Source organism: Halictus rubicundus, chromosome 4, assembly GCF_050948215.1.
Source record: "Halictus rubicundus isolate RS-2024b chromosome 4, iyHalRubi1_principal, whole genome shotgun sequence".
Taxonomy (NCBI): Eukaryota; Metazoa; Arthropoda; class Insecta; order Hymenoptera; family Halictidae; genus Halictus; species Halictus rubicundus.
Window position 1 is genome coordinate 4,200,873 of NC_135152.1, and position 27,201 is coordinate 4,228,073.

Genomic DNA, 27,201 nt, shown 5'->3' on the forward strand with positions numbered 1-27,201 from the left:
ATATTTTAAGCTGCAAATAATTTTGTTGGTGTCAAGATAGACCTTCAAGTTCACCGAAAGACAATCAAGTTCTGTATTCATTACTTATTTAGATCGTGTTCAATATTTTAACTAATCTTGCTTGGGAATTAACGAAATAATTGTCCAATAAAAATCCTCCAGAATGAGACCAACTTGGTCTAGCTAAATTATAGCGAGCATTGATTTATGAACCAAGTATAATTAGCGTAACTAATCTCCCAGGATTTTGCATTGGACACAAAACAAAGTAGCTCGATAAACATATTGCATAAAGGCAGTATAACTTTTTGCGGTAATATCTCAAATGAAAGCGTCACATAAAAATTTGCATTTGCGTCATTTGACCGCAACTCATTCGACTTTGTCGAAAAAAACAAGGCAGCAAATAGCAGCTTAGTGTCCGAAGAACATTCACACTGACAAACAACCAATAGGACAGTTGCGTGCACGTAAAAATACGATTCGTTTGCATGTTGATTTGCATACGGTTCGAAGGCTACCTTGTCATTGCGACAAATTAATTCGCGTGAGATTATTTGGCGTGACAGCTTTGTTGCGTCTGTGATGGGTTTAGGATGATTCTCACGGCGGTTTATAAACTAGAGTACTAGAGTATCGGATTCTCCAGTTTTGAACAGAACAGGAAATGATGTCGCCTCGGTTACACAAGGCCAGGGTCTTTATTGATTTCACGGGCTCGCAATTAACAGGCAAATCGGATTACGCATGAATTTTAAACGGCGCCGCTTACGCTTTCTGAACGTCCTCGGTTCACATGATCGGAAAGTTTTAAATCGCCCGATCGTCGATTTTCGGATTGTAAACATTATTTCTGCAAAATTGCTGGGAGAATCTGAGGCTTTCATTTCTGCCACAATTTTATTATATTGTTAACTATTCGAAATGTTTGTACTCTATTTAGAATTTTATAGAATACAATATACAATTTTAACGGGAAACGAATAATATCCCAAAAATCAATATACAAAATGAAGGACATCATTACATGAATTAATTCAACTGACCTAATTATACTTAACAGAATTCATGAGAGCACTTGTAACACTCATATATTTTTCATGACACATTTTTATTCAATGAAGGCAAAAAGTAGAAAGGTTGATCTACACCTTGAGTACTCGCGCGGAAAGTCTTGTCGAAGGAGCAGACAAGGTTATCCATATTAATCGAACTCTTAATTGTGCACTAATCTCACCACGTGACATTGCTTCTTGCGTCGTGAGATACGTTCGCGGCTTCGCACCGATCGATCAGCTTATCGATCGTGTCCTTCGAGATGCACCACTGTTATTTACACACAATGAAGAAAGTCAATGACCGAGTGATCGATCGCTTTGCGGTAGTGTTGCACTCATACACACAACAGTGGTTCACAATCGATAACAAATACCAGTTTCCACAATTTCCGATTGTCTGGAAACCGCAATTGGAATCGGATTGTTCTTGATCTTTACACTGCTGTAAGTTGGTAAGAAAAAATCGTGCAGTTAAAACTTGGACTCACTTTAAAGCTTGAAGTATCTACTTTTCCATACTGTCGTTCATTTTTTGAAAAAACATTTTTGCACGCCACAGCAGGCGGAAAACTGAAGAGAGGTCTGCCCTCGAAAATGCTACTAATTGAATGTAAATTAAAATGTCTTTGGAAGCTTTGGAAAATTTTTTTCGTGACTGAGGCTAAGATAGATTTGAACATTGAAATCTCTCATTTAAAACGAGACCTTAAAAATTGTTGTACGATTTTTTTACAGTTGTTTTATTGAGCTTTGAGGGGAAGGTGTCCCATCAACTTGTTCCTCATTTTTGTCCCAAAAAAGATAATCGTAAATCAATTTTGAAGATTTCGATGTAAAAAGAAGGCTTTCATCTATAAATCTGTGGTGGATTTAATTAAGACAAAAATTTTTTAGTCTTTTTACAGACGTTTGAATTTGTAATACTTTTGACCAAAATTGTTTCTCCAGTTTCCCACCCGCTGTATCATGCAAAAATTTTTTAGGAGAAAATAAATAATGGATTGTAAAAGCAGTGGCTTCCAACTTTGAAATGAGACCAAATTTATTGTCCTACGACATTTAGTTACCAAGTTATAACAGTTTTTAAAAGAAAGAAAATAAATTTTAAAAGAAAAGAAGATAAATTTTAACAATTTTTTGAAAAATGAAAATTCAATGTTCTAATGGTTTTTAGAAGTTCTGTACACAGAACATGTATTACCACATATGTATGATAACAATTGCACACGCACAATACGGACTACAGCGTCGATTACTATTCTCCGGTGGTACACGATGACTGTTACGTAATTATGCAAATCAAGCGAGCAATGTTTCCAACATTGTTCGTATGTGAACGAGACAATAGGAAAGTGATACATTATGCTCTGACTCGTCACTAAATCGAATAATAATTTTTGAATACTTTGTCTGCTTGTATTTGCTCGCTACATGTGCATTGTCAGTGTCTAGCAACAATGGTCTCTACAAACTGCCATAACATGGTGTTGGATAAGCATTTGGTGGACTCCTATTAACATTTTCAACAATACTTTTATATACAAAAATTGTACGATACTCTCTAGGATACCCCATTAATAGCTAAGAACTTCTTAATAATTTTACACAATAAACAAAATTACTGAACTGTACTTAGGAATCCTTGAACTCGCAACAACTAAAGCATTGTTGAAGCAGAATCGATCCGATCGCTAAAAAAATTATGCAACGTGTTGACAAATGACTCACGATTAGCATACTACCAATAACGTTTTTCCCCCGGGACCAATGGTCGGAGGACGCGGGTTTTCAGGGCGGAACCTTGTGTAAATAGTCTATTTTTCAAGAATTTTTGTTTTAAATATAATGCGTAGATTGATTTAGAATTTGAGGTATCATTTATTAATTTTATAATGTAAACAAAAATATTTTTTATAAATTTTAATTGTTGATATCAATGGGGAAATAGCGGCTATAAATTGGCATCCTGTAAATACGCCGTGCAGCGTACAATGCACAAAAATGATCTGAAACAAAAACATCAAAATGGAACTGTTAGTTTATGCAAAACCGCACAACATGAGATTCTTCTTTTATAAAAATTTTCAGAATTGCAAAAATGGCGAAGTTAAAAAAAACGGATTTTCTGTTATGAACGATTTATTAATAACAATGATTTAAATAAAAAATTAAAAACTCATCAAAAAGTAGCACATTTTTCTTTTCGAGAAGCACGAGCCGTTCACTATATTTTGAAAATAATGTACAAGAACATCTCTGATCACTTTCTAACTTTTTTTTGTCGTATTCCTGAGAAAATTTCCTATCGATTTAAATAAAAAAAAAATGCTCAAAAATTTCATTTTACACAAGGTTTAAAACGCCGGGCCGGGAAATGCAAGAACTTTTCAGTGTTCCGGCGCGAAAATTAGGTGGGCAAGAAATATGTTCCCCGTTCGACAGGCCGTTAAATTTTATGCCCGGCCGCGAGGAATAGATTTACAACGTTGATTTTACGTTAGCTGCATTCGGGACGAGATATTTTGTCGTTCTTGTTCCTGGAACGTCGCTTCGTTATCGTTCTTTCGGTCAAATATTTCTCGAAAGCAACGCGACTTTGGGGAATTCTTGGAACGAGTCCCATCGTTCCTCCCGCGCGTACGAATGAGCTCGAAATTCGCTGGTGATAATTATCGATTCCTGGGTATATTCGGTGGCAGCCGGTGTTTCCCATCGAAAAAGTGACGCGAAATTATTTTAATCGGAGCCATCGATTCTTCGCGTCACCGTGACATGAAAATTATTTCAGCACGATCCGCGTGCAGTATGCACTGCACTGTCCCAACACGAATGTGTGCGTGACACGCGGCTTCCGGAGGGTGAGGCGAGTCTTCATTTTATTTTCGAAACGATTCCGATCCGTCGAATCAACGCAAATCGATCGATCGAAAAGACAATGAAAAGTTGCCGAGATATGTCTGAATAAACATTGCTTCGAGCGCGTGTTAGCTCGGTGCACGCGCATCGACAGATTGAAACAGAATTCTTTGAAATGGAAATGGTCGCTGGAAAATCAATTACTGACGGCTGCTTGTCCAACACTTTCAATGAAGATTCAACACTTTCAATCATTGCTTTCCAGATAAAATTTTGGGGTAGATAATGCCATCGAGTATTTAGAGTAGACGACAGAGTGGGGAGCGAAGGGCGTTCCTAACGGCTACTTATCCAACTCTTTCAGTCAGCACCGCCCCCGGAGCTCCGGATTTACTTCTTATCGAACTGCTTATCTTAACTGCTTTCTAGATCAAATTTTGGGATGCATCACGCCACAAACAGATTAGTTCAAACAATGTTTTACTGTTCTCATACATTTTACTAGATTGGAAATTAATTCAGAGGGAGTACGCCGCACAGTGGTGCTAAATGGCCAAAAAGCGGCAAAAAATCTGTAAAAACGAAACTATCCAAGGAATTTCTTTGAAAATTTGTGGAGAGATTGCCACAGGTACAACCCTTATTTGGCAAAAAAAATTTTTGTAAAAAGTTGTTAACATTAAGTAATATGGGCTAATCGAATATCTCTGTTTTCTGCCCATTTTTTATTTATGGAAGCATACAACAAATACTTTAATAGATTTTGGTCTGGAACTAATCGTTTTGGCAAGGTGTAATATTGATCTAACCTTGTGCAAAAAATCATGAGACCCTTCGGGACCCTTTCGCCGCAATTTAAGTTTAAATATCAACTTTCAGAATTTCCAAGAGTGAATCGTGCGGAAGTCACGTTTATTTCATGTTCCGGGTGAAATTTTTTAGGAATATTTCTAAATAATAAAGAAAAATGTGCAGTGCATATGATTTATTAATTTTTTATGTATAAAAAAATATTTAATAACAATTTTTTTTATCTTACATAAATTATTTTTATAGCGTTCATTGGAGCACTACCAAGAAATACCTGTTGCATTTTTGCGACAGTGGTCCAGTGAACGAAAACTTTGTTTATTTAACATAAAAAATTGTTATATAAATATTTTTTTATATGTGTGAATGTCACATTTTTTTATTATCTGATATGTATCCCTTAAAATTTTCACCTGTAACATCAAATAATCTTGACTTCCGCGCGATTCATTCTTGGAAATTCCGAAAGTTGATATTTAAACTTAAATTGCGGCGAAAGCATCTCGAAGTATTTCATAAAATTTTGCACAAAGCTAGATCAATATTATAACTTGCTAAAACGATTAGTTCCAGATCGAAGCTATTCAAAGGATTTTTTGTATTCCTCCGTAAATAAAAAATGAGCGTAACGCAAAGGGGCTTCAGGTTAGTCCATATTACTTAATGTTAAACAACTTTTTTTTAACAATTTTTTTGCCAGTTAATAGTTGAAGCCATTTGCAATAACTCATATGATTTGTAGACCCCTAAGTGTTCAATTATAGGCGGAGTAATTACATAACTATCGCACTGAAAACTGATGAATTCCCAGGAGCGAGGAAATGGTTATTTACCATGCGTATATCTCCGTAAAAAATTTTTTTTCAAAAATCTGACTTTGGCACATCATGCACGCATTATTAGGCTATACAAAAATAATTTTTTTTTTATAAAAATCTAAAATTTATAAAAAGGACCAGTCCAACTATCCATCTATTCTTCTTATCCAATTGTTTGGTCAGGACCTCCTCCAGTGCTCCAAACTTGTTTCTTATCGAGCACTTACTGCTTTCTAGACCATTAGAGTAAATCGATTTTTCGAAGCAATTTTCTTGAGAGCCATAGGGCCCCATGGGGTACGCATGAACGAGAAGCTATCGTATCCATGTTAGGCGACTGCAAACTTGATTTTCAGGAACCACAAGACCTTCTTTGAAGAAAAATCATGCAGTTTTTGCGGAAAAGAAATGTATCCCAAAATGTTGAGGGACAATTGTAAAATTATTAAAACGCAACCGCATGTGTTTTACTCTTAAATAGGGTACGAATTTTTGCTATCATTTAATACATTCTAAGTAATATAGATCAATTTAGAGTAGTGGGAGTATAGTAGACGGCCGAGTAAAAGTGTAGCAGCGTTCCTAACGGTTAGTTATCGAAATCACTGGGTAGGATCTCCCGCAGAGCCCCAAAATGACTCCTTATCGAGTGCCGACTAGTTTCTAAACGAAATTTTCGAGATGGATAGCATATGGGAGTTTGACCCCTTAGGACGTCGGAGGGTGCATTTGTCTGTCAGGAGGACTCGCCTAAGGTCAGCTGAGGCCGTCCACCGTTGCTGGAAAGGCAAGAAGTTGCCGTTGCCTCGCCTCGACGGTGCTCTTAATTAAAATATAATGGCAGTCGCGATCCCCAACACCATATTCGAACGGGGGGGAGCAATTTTGGTCAGTCCGCTCCGAGTTTCCAGGGTGTTTGGTTCGATCGGTACCGGAGGTTCTCGGAGAGGAGTGGACACACGCGGTCTGCTCGACTTTTACCAGCGAGTCTGTCGTTTCTACGGTTTGTCAACGTTCGTCGGTGATTAGGAACGTTTCATAAGACCTGATAAAGTCGATTAACAGTTCGAGACCAGTCCAGATCGCCGAGAGACCAATATTATCGATCTCGACCACGATCGCGATTGCGTGACCCGCGAATGCTTCGTGCTGGAAGAAACCTGCAGACTTGCACATACATTGATACTGTTACGTACGCAAGCGTGATTTTGTAAACATTTACTGATCGCCATGGCGACGTTGCTGAGACGAATTTACTATGGGTACCGCTACATCAACGACGAACTATCAGGTAATACTAATTGATCTTGATAGAGGTCTAGAAACTAGGTGGAATTCCGGAAAAATCTCCATTAAAAAATAGCACTATTATTGTAAACAGCATCCTTAAAAAGAAGGCAAAATCTCCATTTCAAAAATGATAGTTTTATTCGTGACAGTGAAATTTTCCATTTTGAAGGAACATGTGAAATACTTTTGAATACTCGGGGAAATAATGAACAGGATGTAATAATGACTCTATATTGTATATTCGTTATTCAAAAGTGTAAATAAAATATGTTTATTTTAAATATTAAATGGCTGTAGGTCGTAGATGCACGTAAAATATCTTCAACAGTAGATATTCGCTAGTTAAAGTAAACCCAGGAAACAGCAAGAATTGCACTGCAGACGTGCAGTATAGTAATTTATAGAAACGAGAAAATAGACGTAATTTTAACCAGTGTGCTAAAAATGATATCAATATACATAGAAATATATAGGTATAGTTAATCACCGCAAAAATCTTCGTTTTACTTTTCATGTATCAGAAGCTGCAGTAAATGCGCATAAATGAGTCTGTTTAAGAAAATAATATTCTAATTCATGCGACTTAGAGTATTGTTTCAAAAATGTATTTCCTATGTTACCCGAGTCAAAAATTGTCTAACTATGCTTTCCAAAGATCCGCGAACGATGGACTTCTGGCTGATCGGTAACCCATGGGGAACGCTAGGCATAGTGGCGTTATACTTATACTTCGTGCGGGAATTAGGACCGAACTTGATGGCAAAGAGAGAACCCTTCAACCTGCACAGGGTCATGCAGATATACAACGTCGTACAGATAGTATTTTGCTCGTATCTACTCTACAAGGTGAGCAGTTCGTTTGCAAAGTACAAAACCTGGCCGTTTCTTTTGCAAGGCCGATGAACCTGAGAACAATATCGAGTCAGTTGATCGTAATTGTTTCAGGCGTTGACTCTGGCCTGGCTGGACGACTATAACCTAATCTGCGAGCCAGTTAATTATTCGTTGGATCCAAAGCAGAGAGAGGTGAGCGAACTCTGTTCCGTTTATGCGAGTCCTGGAACCGCTTGAACGCGATGTTTTTCAATTGTAGATTGCCAGGATCGTCTGGTTGTACTTCATCGTGAAGCTGATCGATCTGTTGGACACCGTTTTCTTCGTTTTGCGGAAGAAGGGGAACCAGATCTCGTTTCTTCACGTCTATCATCACGCTGGAATGGTCATCGGCACGTGGGCGACCACCAAATTTCTCGCTGGCGGCCATCTTATTTTTCTAGGTGAGCTCGAACCTCAGAAAAATTAGACGCTTGCTATCAAAGAGACTCTTCTTTCGATTTTTAGTTACGTAGGCAATTCTGTTTGCAAATACTCCACCTGATGCTCCTTTTATTTTGCTTTCTTTTGTTTTCTTGACAAAATAATACATGAGCACTCACTAGAAGAAAAAAAAAACAAAGAATTTTCCTACCAAGCAAAACCCATGTTCAATTTTTTAATTGCATTGAGAATATTGTTCGTGGGTAAAATAAGTTAAGAATCAATTCTGAAACTAAAATTTTCCTCGCAATGAAGCAAAAGAAGCACAATATAAATTTTTATTCACACTCATCTTCTCTCGTACTTAGTAAATCATTTTCTTCCATTAAACCAACAAACGTTATAAACGTAAAAAAGACAGAATAATATAAACATCTAGAATTTCCATTTGCAAAACCAACAGCCTTGGTCCAAGCTAGCGAATGTTGTTTACATTTCAAAGTTCAATCAACGGCTACAAACCACGAGAAGAGCATATGCAAAATTTCACCCTTCTAACTTCTCCCATTCTCCAGAAAAAAATCGTAAAATCACCAAAACTACACTCTTTTAACGTAGACAGGCTTTGAGACGTTTCAGCTTGTAGCTAAGAAATTTTCGAAGCTATCAAGGTTTAATAAATGTCTGCGAACAGCTGAAACATGAAGGAAAGTGTATGCAAACTTTCATTACCATAACTTTTTCCATTCCCTCGAAAAAAAAAACGCAAACTCGACTGAAAAATCGACTAAACTGCAGTCCTTTAAGTAAACAAATTTCGAAACATTTTGGCTCACAGCTACGAGAGTTTGAAACATTTCAAAGTTCGCTTAATGACTGTAAACAGCTAAGAGGTTAACGCACACAGCCCCCTTTATAAAAACATCATACAAGAAGACATAGCTAACAGATGCATTTGCTCAGGAACAATCAACTCGTTCGTGCACGTGGTGATGTACACCCACTATCTGGCGACATCCTTCCGGATAAGAACAAACTGGTGGAAAAAGTACATCACCCAGCTGCAGCTGTTGCAATTTTTCCTGATCCTGATGCACTACGTGGTTCTGCTGTGGGCGGAGGATTGCGGTTTCCCGAAATGGACATCGGCAGTCTTGATACCGCAGAATCTATTCATGATGGTGTTGTTCGGGGACTTTTACTACAAGACCTACATCAGGAAGCCGCAGCCGAAGGTCAGCCAGAACGGCGTCTCCTCGGAAGCGACAAACGGGAAGCCGAAGAAGAGCCAATAGGAGCTGTCCCGTGGAACCAAACGTGTCTCTAGAGCCTGTCGCATCGCCGCGGACCACAGTGCCCCGAAGCTAACCAGAAACGTCCAAGAAACAGAAACCGGTCGTCAAACTCTCCAACCACAGACTCTCTCTCTCTTTCTCTCTTCTCTCTCTCTCTCTCTCTCTCTCTCTCTCTCTCTCTCTCTCTTTCTCTCCCTCTCTGACAGCTGAACACGCCCACGCATCCGTGTTCGTGAACTCGCGAGTTACAGTTAGCTAGGACCTAGGGGAACCTGGCCCTGACCTGGTCTAGTAATTCATGGGGTGTCCTACCGGTTACCTTGTCCTCGGATAAGAGACGCACGATGCGGCCGAGACGCGTCGCTTATCCGGGGAGCTGGGTGTCCCGACGATTCACCGAGTATAAATCGGTGAATCTCTTTTTGTTCTGTTGTGGAATGATACTAGATGGGTCTCTAGTGGGTTCTTGGAACATCTAGACTCTGCGTTACTAGGTCTCATTAGTCACGACTTTTTCTACTGGTTGAAGAACGAAGCTATGGAAGATATTATTAGCTCTTCCTCCTGTTCGACACTGCTAACTCATTCTCCTTATTGATTACCTTGCTTAGAGACTCTGCTAGAGACGAAGACTACGGCAGACGGTGCTAGCTCCTTCAATCTGTTGGAATTTCTTGCTTTTAGGCCATGCTAGAAACAAGATTATGATTACCAGCTCCTTTTCTTATTTGATCCTCTTGCGTTTAGACTATGCTAGAGACAAGGCTATGCTAGACATTGCAAGGTCCTTTTCCTATTTGACCCTCTTGCTTTTGGACCATGCTAAAGACAAGGCTATGATGGACTAGCTCCTTCTTCTGTTCAGTTCTATTGGTTAGAAACAAGACCTTGAATTTATCTTCCTTAGCGAATATGCTAGAGACAGGACTATAGCACACATTGCTAACTCCTTCACTCTGTTGGAGTCTCTTGCTTCTAGTCTATGATAGGGTTTGCTAGCTCCTTTTCCTGATTAACCCTCCTGTGTTTAGACAATAGTCTAAAATAGTGCGATAACAGCGACAAGGCTGTGATAGACATTCACAGCTCTTTCGCCGTGTTGATTCTTTTCTTGGAAGAGAAATGAGACCAATAGTAAATATGTATTGCTACCCCCTCTATTGTGTTTGAATCTCGTTTTCTTTTACACTGTATTAGAGCCAATGGTACACATTGCTAGCTCCTTCAATCTGTTGGAATCTCTTACTTTTAGACTATTCCAGAGACGATTCCAGGACTTCGATCACAGTAAAACACAGCTCTCTCTCTCTCTCTCTCTCTCTCTCTCTCTCTCTCTCTTTCTCTCTCTCTCTCTCTCTCTCTCTCTCTCATTCTTGTATTTAAGATCGTTCATCATCCTCTCGCTACTTTATCGTCACGCGTGCACGGCCAGGTACACACGCACGGTTCGCACGATCAAATCACTTGTGTTCGATGACAGAGGGGACGCTAGTGCAATATAACACACGTTAGTATAAGGCTGTCACACGCGATCCAAGCAAGTTCCTCTCTCTCTCGTATAGAAACGATCATGATGATCGCCGATGGCCGCCTGTTCATTTAAACAATAAATATGTCAGTGCCCACTGAACCGTCTTACGAAACTATTAGCTGTACAAATTAATTCGTGTACTTGTCCTCGTTAATTCTTTGTTCCTTTGCAAATAACCGTATTGAACTCTTGGCAATATCATTCTTCTTGCCATCATTTTCTACGCGTTTATACCTTGTTGCAGGTAACATTGAAATTGATTTTAAAACAAATGTTACTAGGATCATGAATTAATTTGTACGTTTTATATCGCGGTGTTACTAAGCCTTGTTGATTTTCTACCATTTTTAAGAGTATAAGAAATGTTGAATGTTAGTTTCAAGCCCAGTGAATTCACGAAAAGGGAACAAATGTGTATAGTTACTTCGATGGTGTAATAATATATTCATTAAATTTCAAAAAGATTCTTCGATTTCCAGCAGTTCAATGCACAGCCTCTAAATATTAAAATAAAATTACTATTATTATTATTATTATTATTATTATTATTATTATTATTTGTCCTGCATTATGGTATTTTAGGAGAAGTAGTTCTTAAATAAAAAATTGTACAATTTTTGTAAGTAGAAAACACAACTCCTTGTAACTGGACATTTTTCGGATGCTTGTGAACGCAGGGGTAGCTACCCTTAACGAACATGGTCTTTAGACCGACCAATTGCCTACGGGTACAGTGAATTCGCGATATATGTCGCCGAGGCCTGGATGATAAATGTCGCGGAATTATCCCCACTGCCACGGGACCATCGTTCATTACACAGGAAAATATTATCGGAATTGTATCATATTTGGTATCATTTTCATGAGAAAAATGCCATAAGTGCGTTGGTCAACGTCTCATAAAAAACTAATGAAACTTAAGGAAGTTTTGTTATTTTGGTATTATGTTTACACTCTTCGGCGACCGAGGCCAATAGAGCTTGGCTGTCCTTTTCTACGTTCGGCGTTGCATTTGCAGCTGTGACTTTGACTAATAAAATATAGGACGAATGTATTTGCACTCCTCGGCGGCCAGCATCGTTATCCTTTTCTACGTACGGCACGGATCAAGGAACAGAGTGACTCCTGGAGAATAAACGACATCAAGATCCGTGTTGCTGACATATATCGCGAATTCACTGCAATTCGCCTGAATAAAGAGAACAGTTGTTCATAGTGATTCACATTTACCGGGGATCTTGACCAGAGGGAGATTGACATACTCGATCGGGCATAGGCGGGTTAAGAGGTGTTCGGTAAAAGAAATGACCTACTTCGCTAGCATTTTAACGGGTGGGCTCAGCGAAAGGCAATCCACATAGACAGAATGGACAATAGTTTGTGCGGCAGGTGCCGTTATGATACTTCCGTGGGCACCAGGAATTTCATTTTCACTTCTGGTCCCGTTCTAGCGCAGCTTCCTCCTCCAATCGCTTCGAAACATCTATAAACACGGGCCGAAAACACTTATGGAACTTTCTAGTAGGTCACGTTTCAAACGTTATCTGCAGGACTTTTCGAAAAATATTCTTGCGATTCCAAATTCACGACAGGAAATAATTCCGAAACAAAAGCCATCTGTTCGTTTCATAACTGTTTAGTTCACCTGCTCAATAATGCAATCGCCATTAACCGCGGCTGCTCATTAACACATCGACGAAAACCCGCGTTGTATTCGGCAACTTGATCATTTCCTTAAAAATAAAGTCACTCACTGTAAATAAACTGTTTAGTCCCGTTCCGTAAGCGTTACGACGGGCGAGGGCGCTCCCCGATGCCCGCGGGCATAGCTGAGGGCAATGTGACGTCAGCGGGGAGAATATTGTCATAGACTGAACCATTGAAAGGGGGCGTGGTTTGTTGCCCGTCAAGATGCTTATGCCCCGGAGCCCGGGGAACCAAACTCCAATTCGAAAATCAAAAAATTAAAAAAATATAATGGATTGTTTTATGGAATCACAAAAATGTACTCCCTTGAAAGGAGCAATTCCTGAGATCATTTGAAGTAACTTTTTCCTTTGCGAAAATGTTCTTCTCGAATTTGACGACGAGTTATTATCGAAAAGCACGGGCCAATCGGAGCGCGGCTACTGCGGACGGATGTCGGCTTGGCCAATGCCAACACCACGCTCAGCGGAACCTGTGCTCTGATTGGCCCGTGTTTTTCGTTAATAATTCTTTAACAAAGCCGCGGAGAACATTTTCGAACAGGAGAAAGTTACTTCAAATGACCTCAGGGATCGCCCCTATTAAAGAAGTACATTTTTTGGAACACTTTTTGATATATTACTTTTAACATAATGAAGTGATTAGTGGGAGAAATAAGTTTCCATTTAGCCCCTGTATCTTGAAACTGATGCACAAAATCTCTATTTTGCATAAAGATCTGCTAATAATGAGTTCATAAATACAGGGCTTAATTCCAGCAATTTTTGATGGATCACTTAATTATTTGCATCCGACGTTTTCATCAAGGGGACAACGATTATTAAAACAAATTGGTCAATGAATTGTGAATTGTTAATTGAATATAGGATTAACTTAATCATACTGCTTTTATCAGTGAAGTATAATCGATTGAAGTTGGTTTTTCTTGTTTGACAATTTTTCAGATTTCGACGTCTCCGCAGACTTCGAAAAATTTTTCTTGCTTCTCGAAATAACCTGGTATCGAAGATTCCAGTCTTCTCTTCGTAACGAGTCAATAAGCATTGACGTACGATTTTTAATTCGTGTTCATAGGAATGACAGATTATTGTTTTCCAATATTATAAATAATGTATTCGTATAAATAATGAACTCGATTGTTAATGTATTCTCAAGGTATAACAATACCTGGGTGTGGTTATGTTACCACAAAACAGAGTCAGTTTATTTAATCGCGTGTTCAATGTACAATGAGGCCGACAGACAAAGTACGTAGACACGAAGCGCGAGAAGTGCAAGAGGTACAAGAAGTAGATTTTCTGGATTTCCTCCCTTTATATCCTGATCTTCGGAAAGGCGTTACCTTTCCGAAGATAGGAAGGCGGAGCTATGCTTCGCGGGGGTAGGAAATCCCGCATCTGTTGTTTATGGTCACTGGCAAAGGTGGTCGCCAAATGTTTGAAATAAAGTAAATATATTTAAACCTTTGTCCGTTCTGTCACTTAAATGGCTTTAGACACGCAGAGATCGAATACTCGCATAATTGGCCTGTATTGTAAAAAGGTATGGTAATTTATAGCGATGGTAGGGATAACAGCGACATTACCAAGAATGCAAAAGCCAATGAGAATGTTCAGCCAACGTCACAGGTTCTCGTTTCATAAATATGACTGTTTACCACATTTTAAACTTTAATTGTTGGATTTGAACAGCCGAAAGATTAAGGTAGGTGTGTGCAGAGTTTCATTGTTATAACTTCTTCCGTTCTCCAGAAAAAAATCGCGAACTCGACTGGAAAATCGACTGAATTGAACTCTTCAGGTAGCTGGGCTTGTAGTTATTTTAGCTAGGTGAGTTTTCAACATATCAAAATTTAATTAATAGGAATAAATAGCTAAAAGATCGGTGTAAATGTATGCAAAGTTTCCTTATTGCAACTCCGTCCATTCTCGTGGGAAAAAATCGTGAACTCGATTGAAAAATCGACTACATTAAACCCTTTCAATAGACGGACTTTGAGACATTTTGGCTAACAGTTACGAGAATTTTAAACATATCAAAGTTTAATTAATGGGTATAAATAGCTAAAAGATCGGTATAAATGTATGCAAAGTTTCCTTATTGTAACTCCGTCCATTCTCGTGGGAAAAAATCGTGAACTCAATTGAAAAATCGACTACATTAAACCCTTTCAGAAGACGGGCTTTGAGAGATTTTGGCTCACAGTTACGAGAGTTTTAAACATATCAAAGCTTACTTAATGACAACGGATAGTCCAAAAGTCGACGTGAGTGTATGCGAAGTGCAATCGTTGCGAGTTCATCCATCCCGAAGAGAAAAAATCACGATCCCGACTGGTAAATCGGCTAAATCAACCGTTTAAGCAGAGAAGCCTCGCAATCGTGCGCCAATGGGCAACAAACGCAATTAATTTGTCCCGTAGCGGTGCATGCGGCTGCATATCGAAACGTCCAATCGGTCGGTTGATTCACGTGCATTTAATCACAATTGTCCCCGCGGTCTATCCTATCGATCGTATCGGAAATGTCAGCGGAACCGCAGAAACGCAAAAGTGATACACACACGGCCGGGCAACGTATCGTTGGTGTGTGTTTTTCATTTAAACGCGACCCAATCAGAATTCGCTTCGAACTGTCGCGATACTGGATCAAAATGAAAGAGACGCACCCAGCTTATGGAGATCGTTCTTCCAAAAACTGTCACCCACGCACAGTGCGGACAAATGGCCCATTTTTGGGCACTTCTCTAAACTTGGTTATTAACCCTTAGTACTCGAATGTAAGGCGCCACTAAAAATTGCTGTATCATTATTCAAAATATTTTTTTCATTATTAAATTTGTTTGTATTTCATAAATTACTAAACACTTCAGTATTGTACGAGTAAGTTGCACCATTTTCGTATGTATAACATGAAAAAAAAAATATATAGAAGGGAAATATTCTAGGTTGGAAGAAATGTTTCGTTTTGATGTTAAAATAGCTTCGAGTGCAAAGAGTGAATATACATGTAATGGTAATTATTCACAAAAAAAAATTAACAATATTTATGCATAAAAATGATTGTTAAATGATTAATAATTTCAATTTCTTCCTAATATGCAGTTTTGCCAAGGGAATTTATCGTACATCGTGATATACACGTGTAGTGAGACATGCCCCGCTGGTCCGCACTGTGTGACGTAACTTGTGGTTGATACAATTTTTATTTCGCATAAACGTTCGCTATGTCGCGTAGTCCTAGTGTCGGAAATATTATAGTGGAACCCATCATTTTGGCGGGTACCGCAAAGCTGTCGTTCGCGACCGAACGCATCCGAGTAATGAAGTCGATCATCACGGAATTATGGTGCAGGTTCACCTTTCATTCGCATGCTCGAGCATCTCACCGCTCGTTCACCATTCTCCGGCGACTCGGGCGTGGAGGAACAAGCCGACCAGAAAAACGTCCATTTCAACCCAGCGCCGTGTGTTCGTGAAACCTTTCCGAGGCATCCCGTTGACTTACTTGGCAACAAATACGCCGGCAGCCATCGCTAAAAACCAGCCCACAGATTTCAGCCGAGTTATGGGGCTGCCGAAGAAACCCCCTGGAAAATCGTGCGATCGTCGATCTTAGGCCGAGCCGAGTTGAAAAATCATTGATTTAAGGCTCGGTAATTCTTAGCTATTAAACCTGACCTGGGAACACCGAGGCGAGCAAACTTTTGCTTCCAGCCTCGCTCTCGTCCTACTTGACGCTTTACTGCCCTGTGTAACTGTGCCTCGGTCTACGCGATATTATTCTACATTTTTTGCCGTTTAAAACAGTTTGCGCGAAAAAACGAACGCGCGTCAGTTCGTCTCACGCCGCGTCGCAAATAGTAGAAAAATAATTTGTTTTTCCGTTAAGCTGGTTTCCTTGCGAGTTTTACGGCCTCAGGACACACCCTATTCGTGTCCACAGCGCCGTTATTTTGCAGAGGGACGACACTTAAATGTTACAGTTGTGTGTCTTGACGAATAGCCAGTAAAATACTTCGCATTAGCTTCTAAAATAAATCGGTTAAAATACCTGCAATCGTCTAACTCCTCGAGAAACCCATTTGGCTCCACTTTGCCATTTTGTTGGGCAAAGAAAATTTAAAAAATACGTTCCTATAGTTCAAGATGCGCATGAGCTAATTAAAGATTTTATATTAATCAGCTTTCCCAAAAAAATTACCAAGGATCTAATTTTCCAAGTGGTGTAACCCTTCGATAACTCCACAGCTGCGCCATTTTGTCGAGGAAAAAAATTTTACTTTCGCATAGTTTAAAATAAGTCTAATAATGAGCTAGTAAAAGATTTTCCGTGAACGTGCTGATTTTTTCAACATAAATTGACAAAAGCAGCATCGTTGTTCCAGGTTCAGGTTACGCTTTAAATGACTCCAATTCCGCAATCTTGTCGGGAAGAAAAAACTAAAATACCTTAAGGCACGCGCAACGAATGGCTTATTAAAATTTTCGTATTAACTTGTCAGGTTTGCCACAAAAAAAAAAAAAATCATTCCGAATTTCCAACTCTCTTCAGTTCTAACTTTCCAAGCAGTTCAGTCCATCGTGAACTTCAGCTCCGCCATTATGCTCAGAAACGTAAATTAAAAAATACATTCTTATAGCTTAAGATTTGCACAATAACAGGCGACTCGACAGTTTTTCATTAATATTCTGATATTACCATAAAAAATGATCGAATTTCCATTACGTATCAGCTCCAATTTTTTCAGCCACGTGACTTTTTATGGACTCCGGCTCCGTCATTTTGCTGAGCGAATAGCCTAAAAAAAATACATATGCATATACAAATATGTGTGCAATTTAAAGCTAGTACAAGCATTCCTATTAACATGTTTTTTTTTTTTTGAAAATTACGAAAGACTCATTTCATCTTCCGAATCGGAAGAGCGAAGCCAAATTCTTCCTGAGTGATTGCACCGTACAAATTAAACATTGACAACTAAACACAGCCATTCACTAACAAAACAAAAATTTAAGGACCTCGCTATATTAGTTTTATCTCTAGCAAATTTCCAATGGAGCAAGATGATTTTACTTGGCTCGTGTCTCGCGCAACCTGATTATTTAGAGTATCTAGTCTGCTGATTACCTCCTCCAAGTCAACATCGCCACCTCCAGAATCCATTCTGGCTCCGTGTCGTTCCTCCTCCAGGTTCCACGGGGCCCGTGTCGACATTGTTTTAACTCTGGCGAGAGGTTAACGGGTCGGACAAGCCGGCTCGGTCTTTATTCCGGTTAAACAAGCCGGCCGTCTACGAATTTCGCAAACACGTCGTCCGCCTGCATCGCCAGCAAATATTCCGTCGCCCCGACGAATCTCCCGAACCGTGTTCGCCTTTCGACGAATCGTCGAAACGATGCAATCTGTCGATCGCGCGTTACACTTTCTGCAATTTCTGCGTATACAACACAGTAATCTCGGCTCGATCGTTGTCGCGCGTTACTCGGTGGCTCGACGGCGACCTTAATCGTCCGCGAGGAGACGTTGTGCGAGGCAGGCGCAGGTCCGAATGCAAAATAAACAAGTGGTGCGTTGATACCCGATAACTGGACTCCTAGACTTTCATCCGTTGGTCCACTTAAAGGCTACCGTTTCTCCGAACCGGCCTTCAATTTGCCAGAGTTCCATCAACGGTCAACGAGAACGCAGTGTGCCTCCATTACTGAAGTCCCTTTTGCAACCTGGACGACTTCAATCACACCTCCCCTCGACCTCTCGCCGCCAAATTCGAGGATAAAGGACTGTTCAAGGTCTTCGAAGGTCTCCGAAAGCTCCCGGAAGTCTAGGTTAGTCGAGCTCGCTGAGTTGAAAGCAGTTGTTTTGTGCGCCGTTGACCCGTGTGTGCAGTCTTCGGTAAATCACGTCGAAGTGTCGGGACCGCGACCTTGAGATCGTAGAACGCTCCACGACACTGTCCTGCATCTTCACCCCTTCCTCTGTCACCGAGCTGACCCCCAGTCGGCTAGCGGAAGTGATGATTTAACGGCGAGCTAGCAAACATAACGGTGGTGGGGTCGAACCGTGAGACATCGGGGTTTTGGTCCTCTTCAACGCGACTTTCGACGTTGGATGATCAGTTTTTGGTTAGCTGTTGCTCCTTCACCACCATTCACCTCTCCTGGATAACACTTCTTCGGTGACCTAGCTGCAGACTGGTCGAGACGCGGCCGGAAATAAGGTGAGCGAGTTTCGAACGCGGCTCCGTTCGGATTCGGTTCTTTTAAGTCTTGATCGGGAGCATCGAGCGAATTCGGTCACGTTTCATTATCGAGAAGTGCAACGGGATAGTCGGGTTTCCGATTTTCCGTAATCGTCGTTGTTGCGATTTTGTAGGTTATTTCGCTTTTGACGTTTCGCCACGGTTCTTCGGAGTTCGTTTCACATTTATTTTATACGAGATTGATCGACGCTTGTCCGTTCGCTGATCGGCCGGAGTAATTGATCAATGGAACGGTTGCATCTTGACAGAAATGTGTGCTTAGATTGTTTAAAATGTTGGTGTAATCGCTCTCCACGTTCCTTTACGTTTGACGTTTGAAATAAAATAGATTTTAAACGAGATTTATTGACCCTTGTCCGTTCAATGATCGTTCCAAGTAATCGATGAATGTAGTGGAATGGTTGCACGTTGACGCGAACGTGTGCTCAGAGTGTTTCAAATTCTGGTGTGATCATTCTCTTTGATATATTAGTGTAATCGTTTTCCATGCTCCTTTACTCTCAACGTTTCGACTTGATTTTCTGTAATGTTGCACGATGGAATTGATCTTAAACATGATTTATTGACCCTTGCCCATTTAGCGATCGTTTGAAGCGATTGATTAATGCAATTGAACACTGCGCTTTGCTTCAATAGAATAGAGGTGTCATGATTTTCTACGTTCCTCGACTTACCGATGTTTGAATGTGGGATACAATGCAATCTATAGATTCCAATTGACAAGATTAATTGTTTCTTGTTCGTTTCTTGTTTCACTTAGCAAACGATTAAAAAGATTAGTATTATTACACCGATAGTCGTTGAATAAAATTAGTTGATCCATGCTTAATTATTGATAAAATTTATAAAAATATAAAGTACTGTTTTTTTTTTTTAAGTATTCATCACTTCAAACATTCGAGTGTAATAGAACGCGATGCTTTACAATTCGCATACTTTAATGTGAAGTTCTGCTTTAATTTGTTTGAAATACTGAACGTATTGATTGATATTTAATTATTGACAATTTTAAACATGCGAGTAGAATGGAATGCTAGGAAGAGTGCAACGTCTTGCAAATGTAATCGAAAGTCGCATGGTCAGCAACACCTCGCGAACATAATGCAACGAAAAGCCATTGCAATGTAGAGCCAGACGTTGTTTTGAAATATTGGAAAGTTAATTCCGATCGGTCTTGGTTGGTTAGCAGTTTGAAACAATTGTCAGCGTGTTAATTGGTAGCAATCGATCACGCAACTTTTGCGCTGTTAATGCTAATTATCTAGTCGGTGATAGACATATCATATCAGTTGCGTATCTGAATATATGGAACAAAATGTTGATTACTTAGAAATAATTAACTTTTTTCCAAAGTAAAGAAAAACGTAAAGATACGTTCCAGCACAATTCTACAAAACGGATAGATACAAATAGACATATTAGAAGCAGATAAGTAACGTGTATCGTTCAAAAGCGATTTTTTATTCTTCACATCGTAACGAGTTGTAATCTCAATAAAAAAATGATTGATACCTTGAGTGACCGCTAACCCCTGTCACCTAATGAAAAAAACTAATTATTCGTCTTACAATGCTGAACACCTCACGGTTTTTTTTCCCAGCGCTTGCATAATTCGTTCCGTAATCGATTTCGTTTCACCGATTGAGAACGATTTCATAGATTGTTGCTCCATTTCTGCGTTCGCACGCGACTCGTCCCCGTTTCCGTTTTGTGCAACGTGTTCGACCACGCTTTCGCAAATTTTCTGTTGTCTTTGTACGGGTGACACACTTGAAACGAAACGCGCATCACATGCTCCGTTTAAAGTGATACAGGATAGATCATTCCAATTCTCTTCAGTAATTCTAGTAAAATCACGATAAATTTTAATAATCCCTCCTAGTCGCGTAAATATTCATAGACCGATAACACTGTCCAACAAAATAAAACTTTATTTCGTGTTTTTCAATACCTATTGGGCGATTCTTATAAACGTTGTGATTCTAAAACCAAATCCGAAAGCAGAATTGCTCTATCACGTTTTCTTTATTCAGCATTTCCACAATGAAATGTGAATACAACTCGTATTTTTATAATTTTGTGTAATGCTTGACACTCAAAAAGACAAAAAAAAAATGTATACAATTAAGCATAGTAAGTAAAAACACATTTGAGTGGCACCAACGTCGACTACGCATAGCGACGGCCCTGGCGAGTCGAGAAAAGGTGCAATGGCCGTCAGACGCGAACACGTCGCGCACAAGCTATCAATGAACATTTTCTTAACCTGCTCATATACTAAGGGAACCAAATACTTTTCGTGAATGGTTTCTTTACCAGAAATGTCTGTAGAATGCATTCCTGTATAGTAAATTCCTCCTAGATAAAGGATTTTTCACATAAATACAAAAATAGAGCGTATAATGTACCCGCGTCGGCTCGTTTTCAAACATTAACAACCATTTACAACTGTTGGGAAGTACATAAAAATCTCGCATGTTTAGCTTTTGCCTAACACGTCATTTTTTATCAAAATCATGAATTTTTACAAAAACCAATATTTTTCGAAAACGTTGCGTGATAGAGCAATTCTGCTTTCGGATTTGGTTTTAGAATGACAAAGTCTATAAGAATCACCCAACAGGTATTGTAAAATTTATTTGGTGTTGAACAGTGTAAATAAACTGCGAAACTCTATGCAAAATAAACATTTTCTGCAATTTCTTTCTTTCTTCAATCATTTTAACAGGTTCCAGATTCTATTGGCGAAAAAAGAGTTGAAGAGACAGAGATTCAATTTTCAATACAGGCCCATATGAAAAAGTTGTAATATTCAACTTTTAGAATTTTCTCTGTAATTCCGACCAATTGCAATTTTTTCAAAATTTTCTTCGCGTCTTGTAGTAATCTAATTGTTCTGAAAAAAGTTTCAGTCGTATGGTTCTATTTTTAAAAAGTTATCGTCCTTTTAAAAGTGTCCGAATATTACTGCGCATAGGAAAAAGTTGTTTTGATAAATGCCCTTGACAACGTATTTCAAAGTCATTCGAATCGGAGGTGTTCACGTTAAACTGTATATTTACCACGATAATAGTCAATAATGACAATGATATTTTTGTTGCAGAATTCATTTGTACAAGTGTCTAATAGACCGCCAAGATGACGAGTCTAATTCACATGATGGTCAACAATTACAACGAGATCGAGGAGATCAACAAAGGTAATTGCTAAAGGAGACCAGACGACGCGAATCTTTTTTTGCATTTCACGCTTTTCAACGTAATCGTTCCTAAAGAACCTGTTACTATAATCTATTGTCCATGACGAGAAATTATTGCTTGTGTGACCACTAATGGCCGTGGTAACAAATGTAAATTTTCTATGATTTCAATACAGATAAAAGAATAATGATAGCCGACTCGACGTAGGAGTCTTTAAACTTTAAACAACTACAAGTTTGAAAATGCAAATATAACGGAAACCTTTTTTCCACGACGAGAAAAATATTTTGTATTGTAAAGGAATATGCAAAAGTAGGTGATAAATGACTGATTTTTCAGAAATTAAGGTGCCTTCGTGGCCATTGATGGCGTCCCCTGGACCTATGTTATGCATCGTTGGGACGTATTTGGCGTTCGTTTTGAAAGTTGGACCGAGGATGATGGAGAAGAGACCAGCTTACCAATTAAACGGACTTTTGATCGCATATAATGCTTTCCAAGTCATCTTTAGCGTATGGCTCACATTTAAGGTAAAGATAGTGCGTTTTTGTATTCCGCCACGTTTCAAATGCGAAGGTGCATTTATTTGAGTATATTTTAATTTCATTTGCATCGCAATGAATTTTTAAATTAACGATGTAATTTTGTCACTTTAGTGAACGTTAAAGTATCGGAATATTAAAATATTGAAATGTTGAAATATTAACATACGAGCAAGTTGAAATCTTAAAATATGAAACTGCTAATTATAAGAATGTTAAAATGTGAAATCACTAAAAAAGAAGTAGCAGACTAAAACCGGTGATAGTAGAGTTTAATAATTGCGATAGATAATTGCTCAAAAATTGAAACAGTAGACGTAGAGTGTAGAGCTTAAGCATTGCAACGGTGGAAACTGAACTTCGATACAATAAGAATACAGCTTCAAAAAGTTAAAATAGTAAAATCAAACCTGATAATAATAATAATTAATAAAATGTTGCTTTCAGCCCGCGAACGCTCGTATGTTAGGCGTAATTTTCTCGCCGAGGTGCAGTATATCAAAAGTGAGCCAATCGGCGATAGACATGGATTTGCAATCCGCGGTAAGGTGATCGTCCGATAAACGGCAAACCAGTTTTTTAGTAGTCATTCGACAAGGAATGATCTGCAATTAACACGAACCGATTTCTGTCGAAACAGATATCAACGAGCGCCTGGTGGTACTTTATGGCGAAAATGAGTGAACTTCTCGATACGGTGAGTGGCAGTATTGATGTCATCATGATCAATAATTTTCTAAATCGATTAACACTAAACCTACCGACTACCGTACGCGGTCAAAATGACCGGTCCTTAAACAATGTTATTGTTAATATAATTAAACGTAAGACGTAATTCTTTCTTTAAATCGATCTTCCCCTGCGTAGGTCTTCTTCGTTCTCCGAAAGAAGCAAAATCAGATCACTTTCCTCCACGTATATCATCATTCGACGACAGCCATAATTGCGTGGATTTATGTCAGGTTCCTACCCGGTGAACAGTGTATCCTTCTTGGCCTAGTTAACTCGTTTGTGCACGTCATCATGTACGCATATTATTTAATTGCTGCGTTAGGGCCGCAATACAAGAAATACCTGTGGTGGAAGAAGTACATCACGTGGATCCAGCTGGTAAGAGAATTTTTAATTACTGTTAATTACTTCTTGGGCCAATACTCGATCGACAAGTCTGCAAACTATAGATCCCTGCGTGTACTTCGATACGCGTATACTCCGTTTACGCCAGTACCCGTCCATCCTTAAATAAAGAAGTACATTCATTGAAGTACGGCTATATTAGTTGCGCGTAAACACGTGTATACATGTATCCTCAATAACACACGTAAAAAACCATGATCTCCATTGCTAACGCATATTCGATCTGCATTGTACAGACTCAGTTCGCTATAGTGCTCAGCTACCTGATGGTAATCCTAATGATGGACTGCAAAGTGCCGAAGGCCCTCACGTACTTCATGATGACGAACATGGTGATCTTCCTCTACCTGTTCGGCGACTTCTACAGGAAATCCTACAAGCCGAAGAGCGTTTAACTTTTCGTCGGACCCGCACCAACACGAATCAGCCAACAGGAAGACAAAGCGATGACGGTGTAATTGGCGTTGTATTGAAACATTACAGAAGTGGTGGAGATACCGGCTTTACGTTTCGTTCGCTCGGGACGACAGTTATGCTAGCACGGATCACGGATTACTGCGTTCGGCAACACGCTCCAAGACAGTATCAATTAAGAGACGACGGGGACGCTCGTTTCTCTGGTGAAGAATTAATCTTCCAACCGAGCTGTTACGATGGTTCTACAATTTTCTGTTACGCTGAAGGGAGCGCAGGCGGGACAGCTGCCGAGGAGTGTCTTCAGCGTCATCGACGCGATCGCTACCAGCAATTTTTCGTTGCTCAGCTTCACTATTAAAATGTTTTAATAAATGTTCCTCCTGCACAAAATATTGAAACAGTTCAGCAGAGGATAAATCAAGGGACCCAATTACAGTGAGGGTACTCATTGATGTGGCTACATTGATTTCACTTGTTTTTAAAGCACGATGAATATTAAGAAAGAGTTACACAGGGTGAACCACGAATCGTGACCAGTAGAGATTACAATGTTATTCGCAGTCCGATCGAAAATGTTTTTATCAGATATAGCATGGTCTCACGAGAGAAGAAATCTGAGAAGTTAACGGGCCTGACGGTAATCTAGGCCAATGGGACTAGAGATGCGTCTGCGATTCATCTTTTACTGTTTGGGTGGGGAAAAACGCAAACACCGGTGAGCTTAGACCGAACCCACATCGCCCGAGGCTCTTCTGGCCCGAGTTGGCTGTGACCCAAAAAGAACCCGGCTCGCAGAGACACAGAGGAATCAGCAACTCTTAAGCTATGTCCACATTTGTCGCCGCGACAAAACTATTTATTTATTTTCTTAATTATTTCAACGAGTCGAGAATGCTCGAGAATGCTTTTACTTTTTGTTCATTTTTTGTTATAAATGCATCAAATCTGCAGTCTAATAACGGTACCTATGTCACCAACTATGTACTGAACAAGTGAACTGCTTCAGAAAATCAGTATGAACACTTCTGTGAGTCACTTTATTTTTTTGAATAATTCAAGTTTGAACGTTTTCAACCGATTCATTCCGATTTATCGAGTAGAATTGAAATACTGGTTTGGAAGTAAATTTTGTTTTCAATTGAATCAGATAGTTAATGGTAACGAGACGTGGAAACAAATATGCACCGAGCTTTACATGTTGCCACGCAGGAACGGTAACTGGTTTTTGCACGTCGGCCAACTTATGCTTTGACCTGCTGCCTCGATTACGGCTGATGAATTGCTATTCATTCATTCGTGCCCGATAGAGTTATTCATTAACGAAATCTCCGATTACTGACACGCGAGGCTAGCGATCATCAAAAGCTGATTTACATTTTGAACGGTGACTTTAGCGAAATCTCTTAACAATTAAGTCTTTATCTCTTACAATTAATTAACAATTAAGTAACCGCTCCCAGGTAAATTTTAATCAAATTCTTCGAAGACATTGTCGAAAATCTCAGTTCCGCAGCGACAGCAATTTTGTAACTCCGCTTTCACAGTCAATTTTACAAAAATCGAAAGTGGAGGACGTTTCTTTCGACTAAAATATTTCTCGGGTTACAAATGAAATAAGATTGGTGCTTTTTCTATTAATGTGCAGGTTTCCTGGTACTCCAGGGATCCGTATTCACCGTAAATAAGTCTGCAGTCTGGCAATAGTAATCGCGAAAGACCGACAGTTCGGTTGCGGCAGCAGAATCGCGCGAACAAAGAGCACGTTCGCCGGACCTACATTTTTCTCATTTGTCCGGTGGTCTCCGGCACATCGGAGCCGACAGGCCGTCTCTTTTGTACGGTTTTTAATTTGAATTTCAGCGCGGTTGTCCGACGGAGGAACGGGATCTTTTAGCTTATGTCACCGAAATTGTAAACCGAGCAATGACGCGCATATTTTTACGAGACTCGCGGTCTCCCGAGCAAAACGTGTAACCACGCGACAATAATTCGCTAGGGAATGATTTTCAAGTTACTGTTCGACGGGTGCGAGGTGATTGATTCCCCAATTATTGTAGAAGTGATAATCGACTCAGGCTGTGCCTAATGGAAGTGTCGATCGGACTTCGTCCAGTCGATTCGCTCGTGAACCGACGATCTTTGTTTTGAGAAATGGTAAATTCTGTTTTCGAGCGAATCGACCAAACCGTTTTTTATTCGTGTAACTAGAGAAAGAGAGAGAGAGAGAGAGAGAGAGAGAGAGAGAGAGAGAGAGAGAGAGAGATTTGAGAGTGAAATCGATTGGAGTTTTTTCTCGTCGATTCGTCCGAGAAACCAATGATTTTGTTCGGGAATTGTAGCTCGTGATGTTTTCGAGCGAATCGACGAAATGATTTTATTCGTGTAGGCGCGATTGACGACCGACGAGAGAAACGGCTGCCGTCACCCGAGACACGTGCGAACCATTTACATACTTTATGTAATTAATGAAACACGGTGTAGGTATGTAAATACAGATAACATTATTTATTAAACGTGGACGAGTCCTGAATTTCGTGCCCCTACCGTTCCGCTTCCCGCTGCCAGAGAAATCGCACCTGAGCCATCACCTTCGAAATCGTATATTCATTCCTACAATATTCAATAATTAATCGCGGTTTCATTTATTTATTTAACATGTAATTACAGTTCATTTCATTGGAAAGGGACATTGGTGCAAATTAATTTGATTGATGAGGGGAATTTTAAGTGTTTTGATAAGCGACGGTGCAAAAAAAAATGGCGGATAGGCCATCAAGTTCAATCCTATAATGTTCAATTATTAATTACTGTTGGATTTTTTCTAATTTCTGAAAGAGGGCATTTATTTTGTTGGTAAGAGACATTGTTGTAAATCAATTCAAAAGATAAGGATTGTAGGAGTGATTTGGATAATCAGCGGCCATATTGAATCGTAGAGTAGCAGCATTTGCGACAAGATGTCAACATCTGCAAAAGGAAACTTTTGCTTTATTAAAGACGGGCGTTGTTTCAATTAGTATGA

General features: G+C 39.5%; 2 protein-coding genes and 1 long non-coding RNA gene across 4 annotated transcripts; 2 read left to right on the plus strand and 1 right to left on the minus strand.

The window, feature by feature from the left end:
• Window positions 1-6,692: 6,692 nt before the first annotated feature.
• LOC143353229 (very long chain fatty acid elongase 7) lies at window positions 6,693-10,414 on the plus strand. Its single transcript, XM_076786392.1, has 5 exons — window positions 6,693-6,833; window positions 7,488-7,678; window positions 7,778-7,858; window positions 7,926-8,109; window positions 9,053-10,414. The coding sequence occupies exons 1-5, from the start codon at window positions 6,773-6,775 to the stop codon at window positions 9,382-9,384; spliced, it is 849 nt and encodes a 282-aa protein (XP_076642507.1). The 5' UTR covers window positions 6,693-6,772; the 3' UTR covers window positions 9,385-10,414.
• Window positions 10,415-17,537: 7,123 nt separating this feature from the next.
• Window positions 17,538-18,525, minus strand: LOC143353237 (uncharacterized). Its single transcript, XR_013082092.1, has 2 exons — window positions 18,345-18,525; window positions 17,538-18,026 (listed from the first exon to the last, which is right to left on the minus strand). It is a non-coding gene; the product is annotated as an uncharacterized LOC143353237 (long non-coding RNA).
• Window positions 18,526-18,690: 165 nt separating this feature from the next.
• Window positions 18,691-26,690, plus strand: Bond (elongation of very long chain fatty acid james bond protein). 2 transcript variants are annotated; one of them, XM_076786396.1, is made up of 7 exons: window positions 18,691-18,841; window positions 21,987-22,082; window positions 22,423-22,613; window positions 23,073-23,168; window positions 23,266-23,322; window positions 23,493-23,735; window positions 23,999-26,690. In XM_076786396.1, the coding sequence occupies exons 2-7, from the start codon at window positions 22,022-22,024 to the stop codon at window positions 24,155-24,157; spliced, it is 807 nt and encodes a 268-aa protein (XP_076642511.1). In that variant the 5' UTR covers window positions 18,691-18,841; window positions 21,987-22,021; the 3' UTR covers window positions 24,158-26,690. The 2 variants fall into 2 exon arrangements, with proteins under 2 accessions (XP_076642511.1, XP_076642512.1); XM_076786397.1 differs by lacking the exon at window positions 18,691-18,841 and adding an exon at window positions 18,969-18,992.
• The last annotated feature ends 511 nt before the right edge of the window (window positions 26,691-27,201 follow it).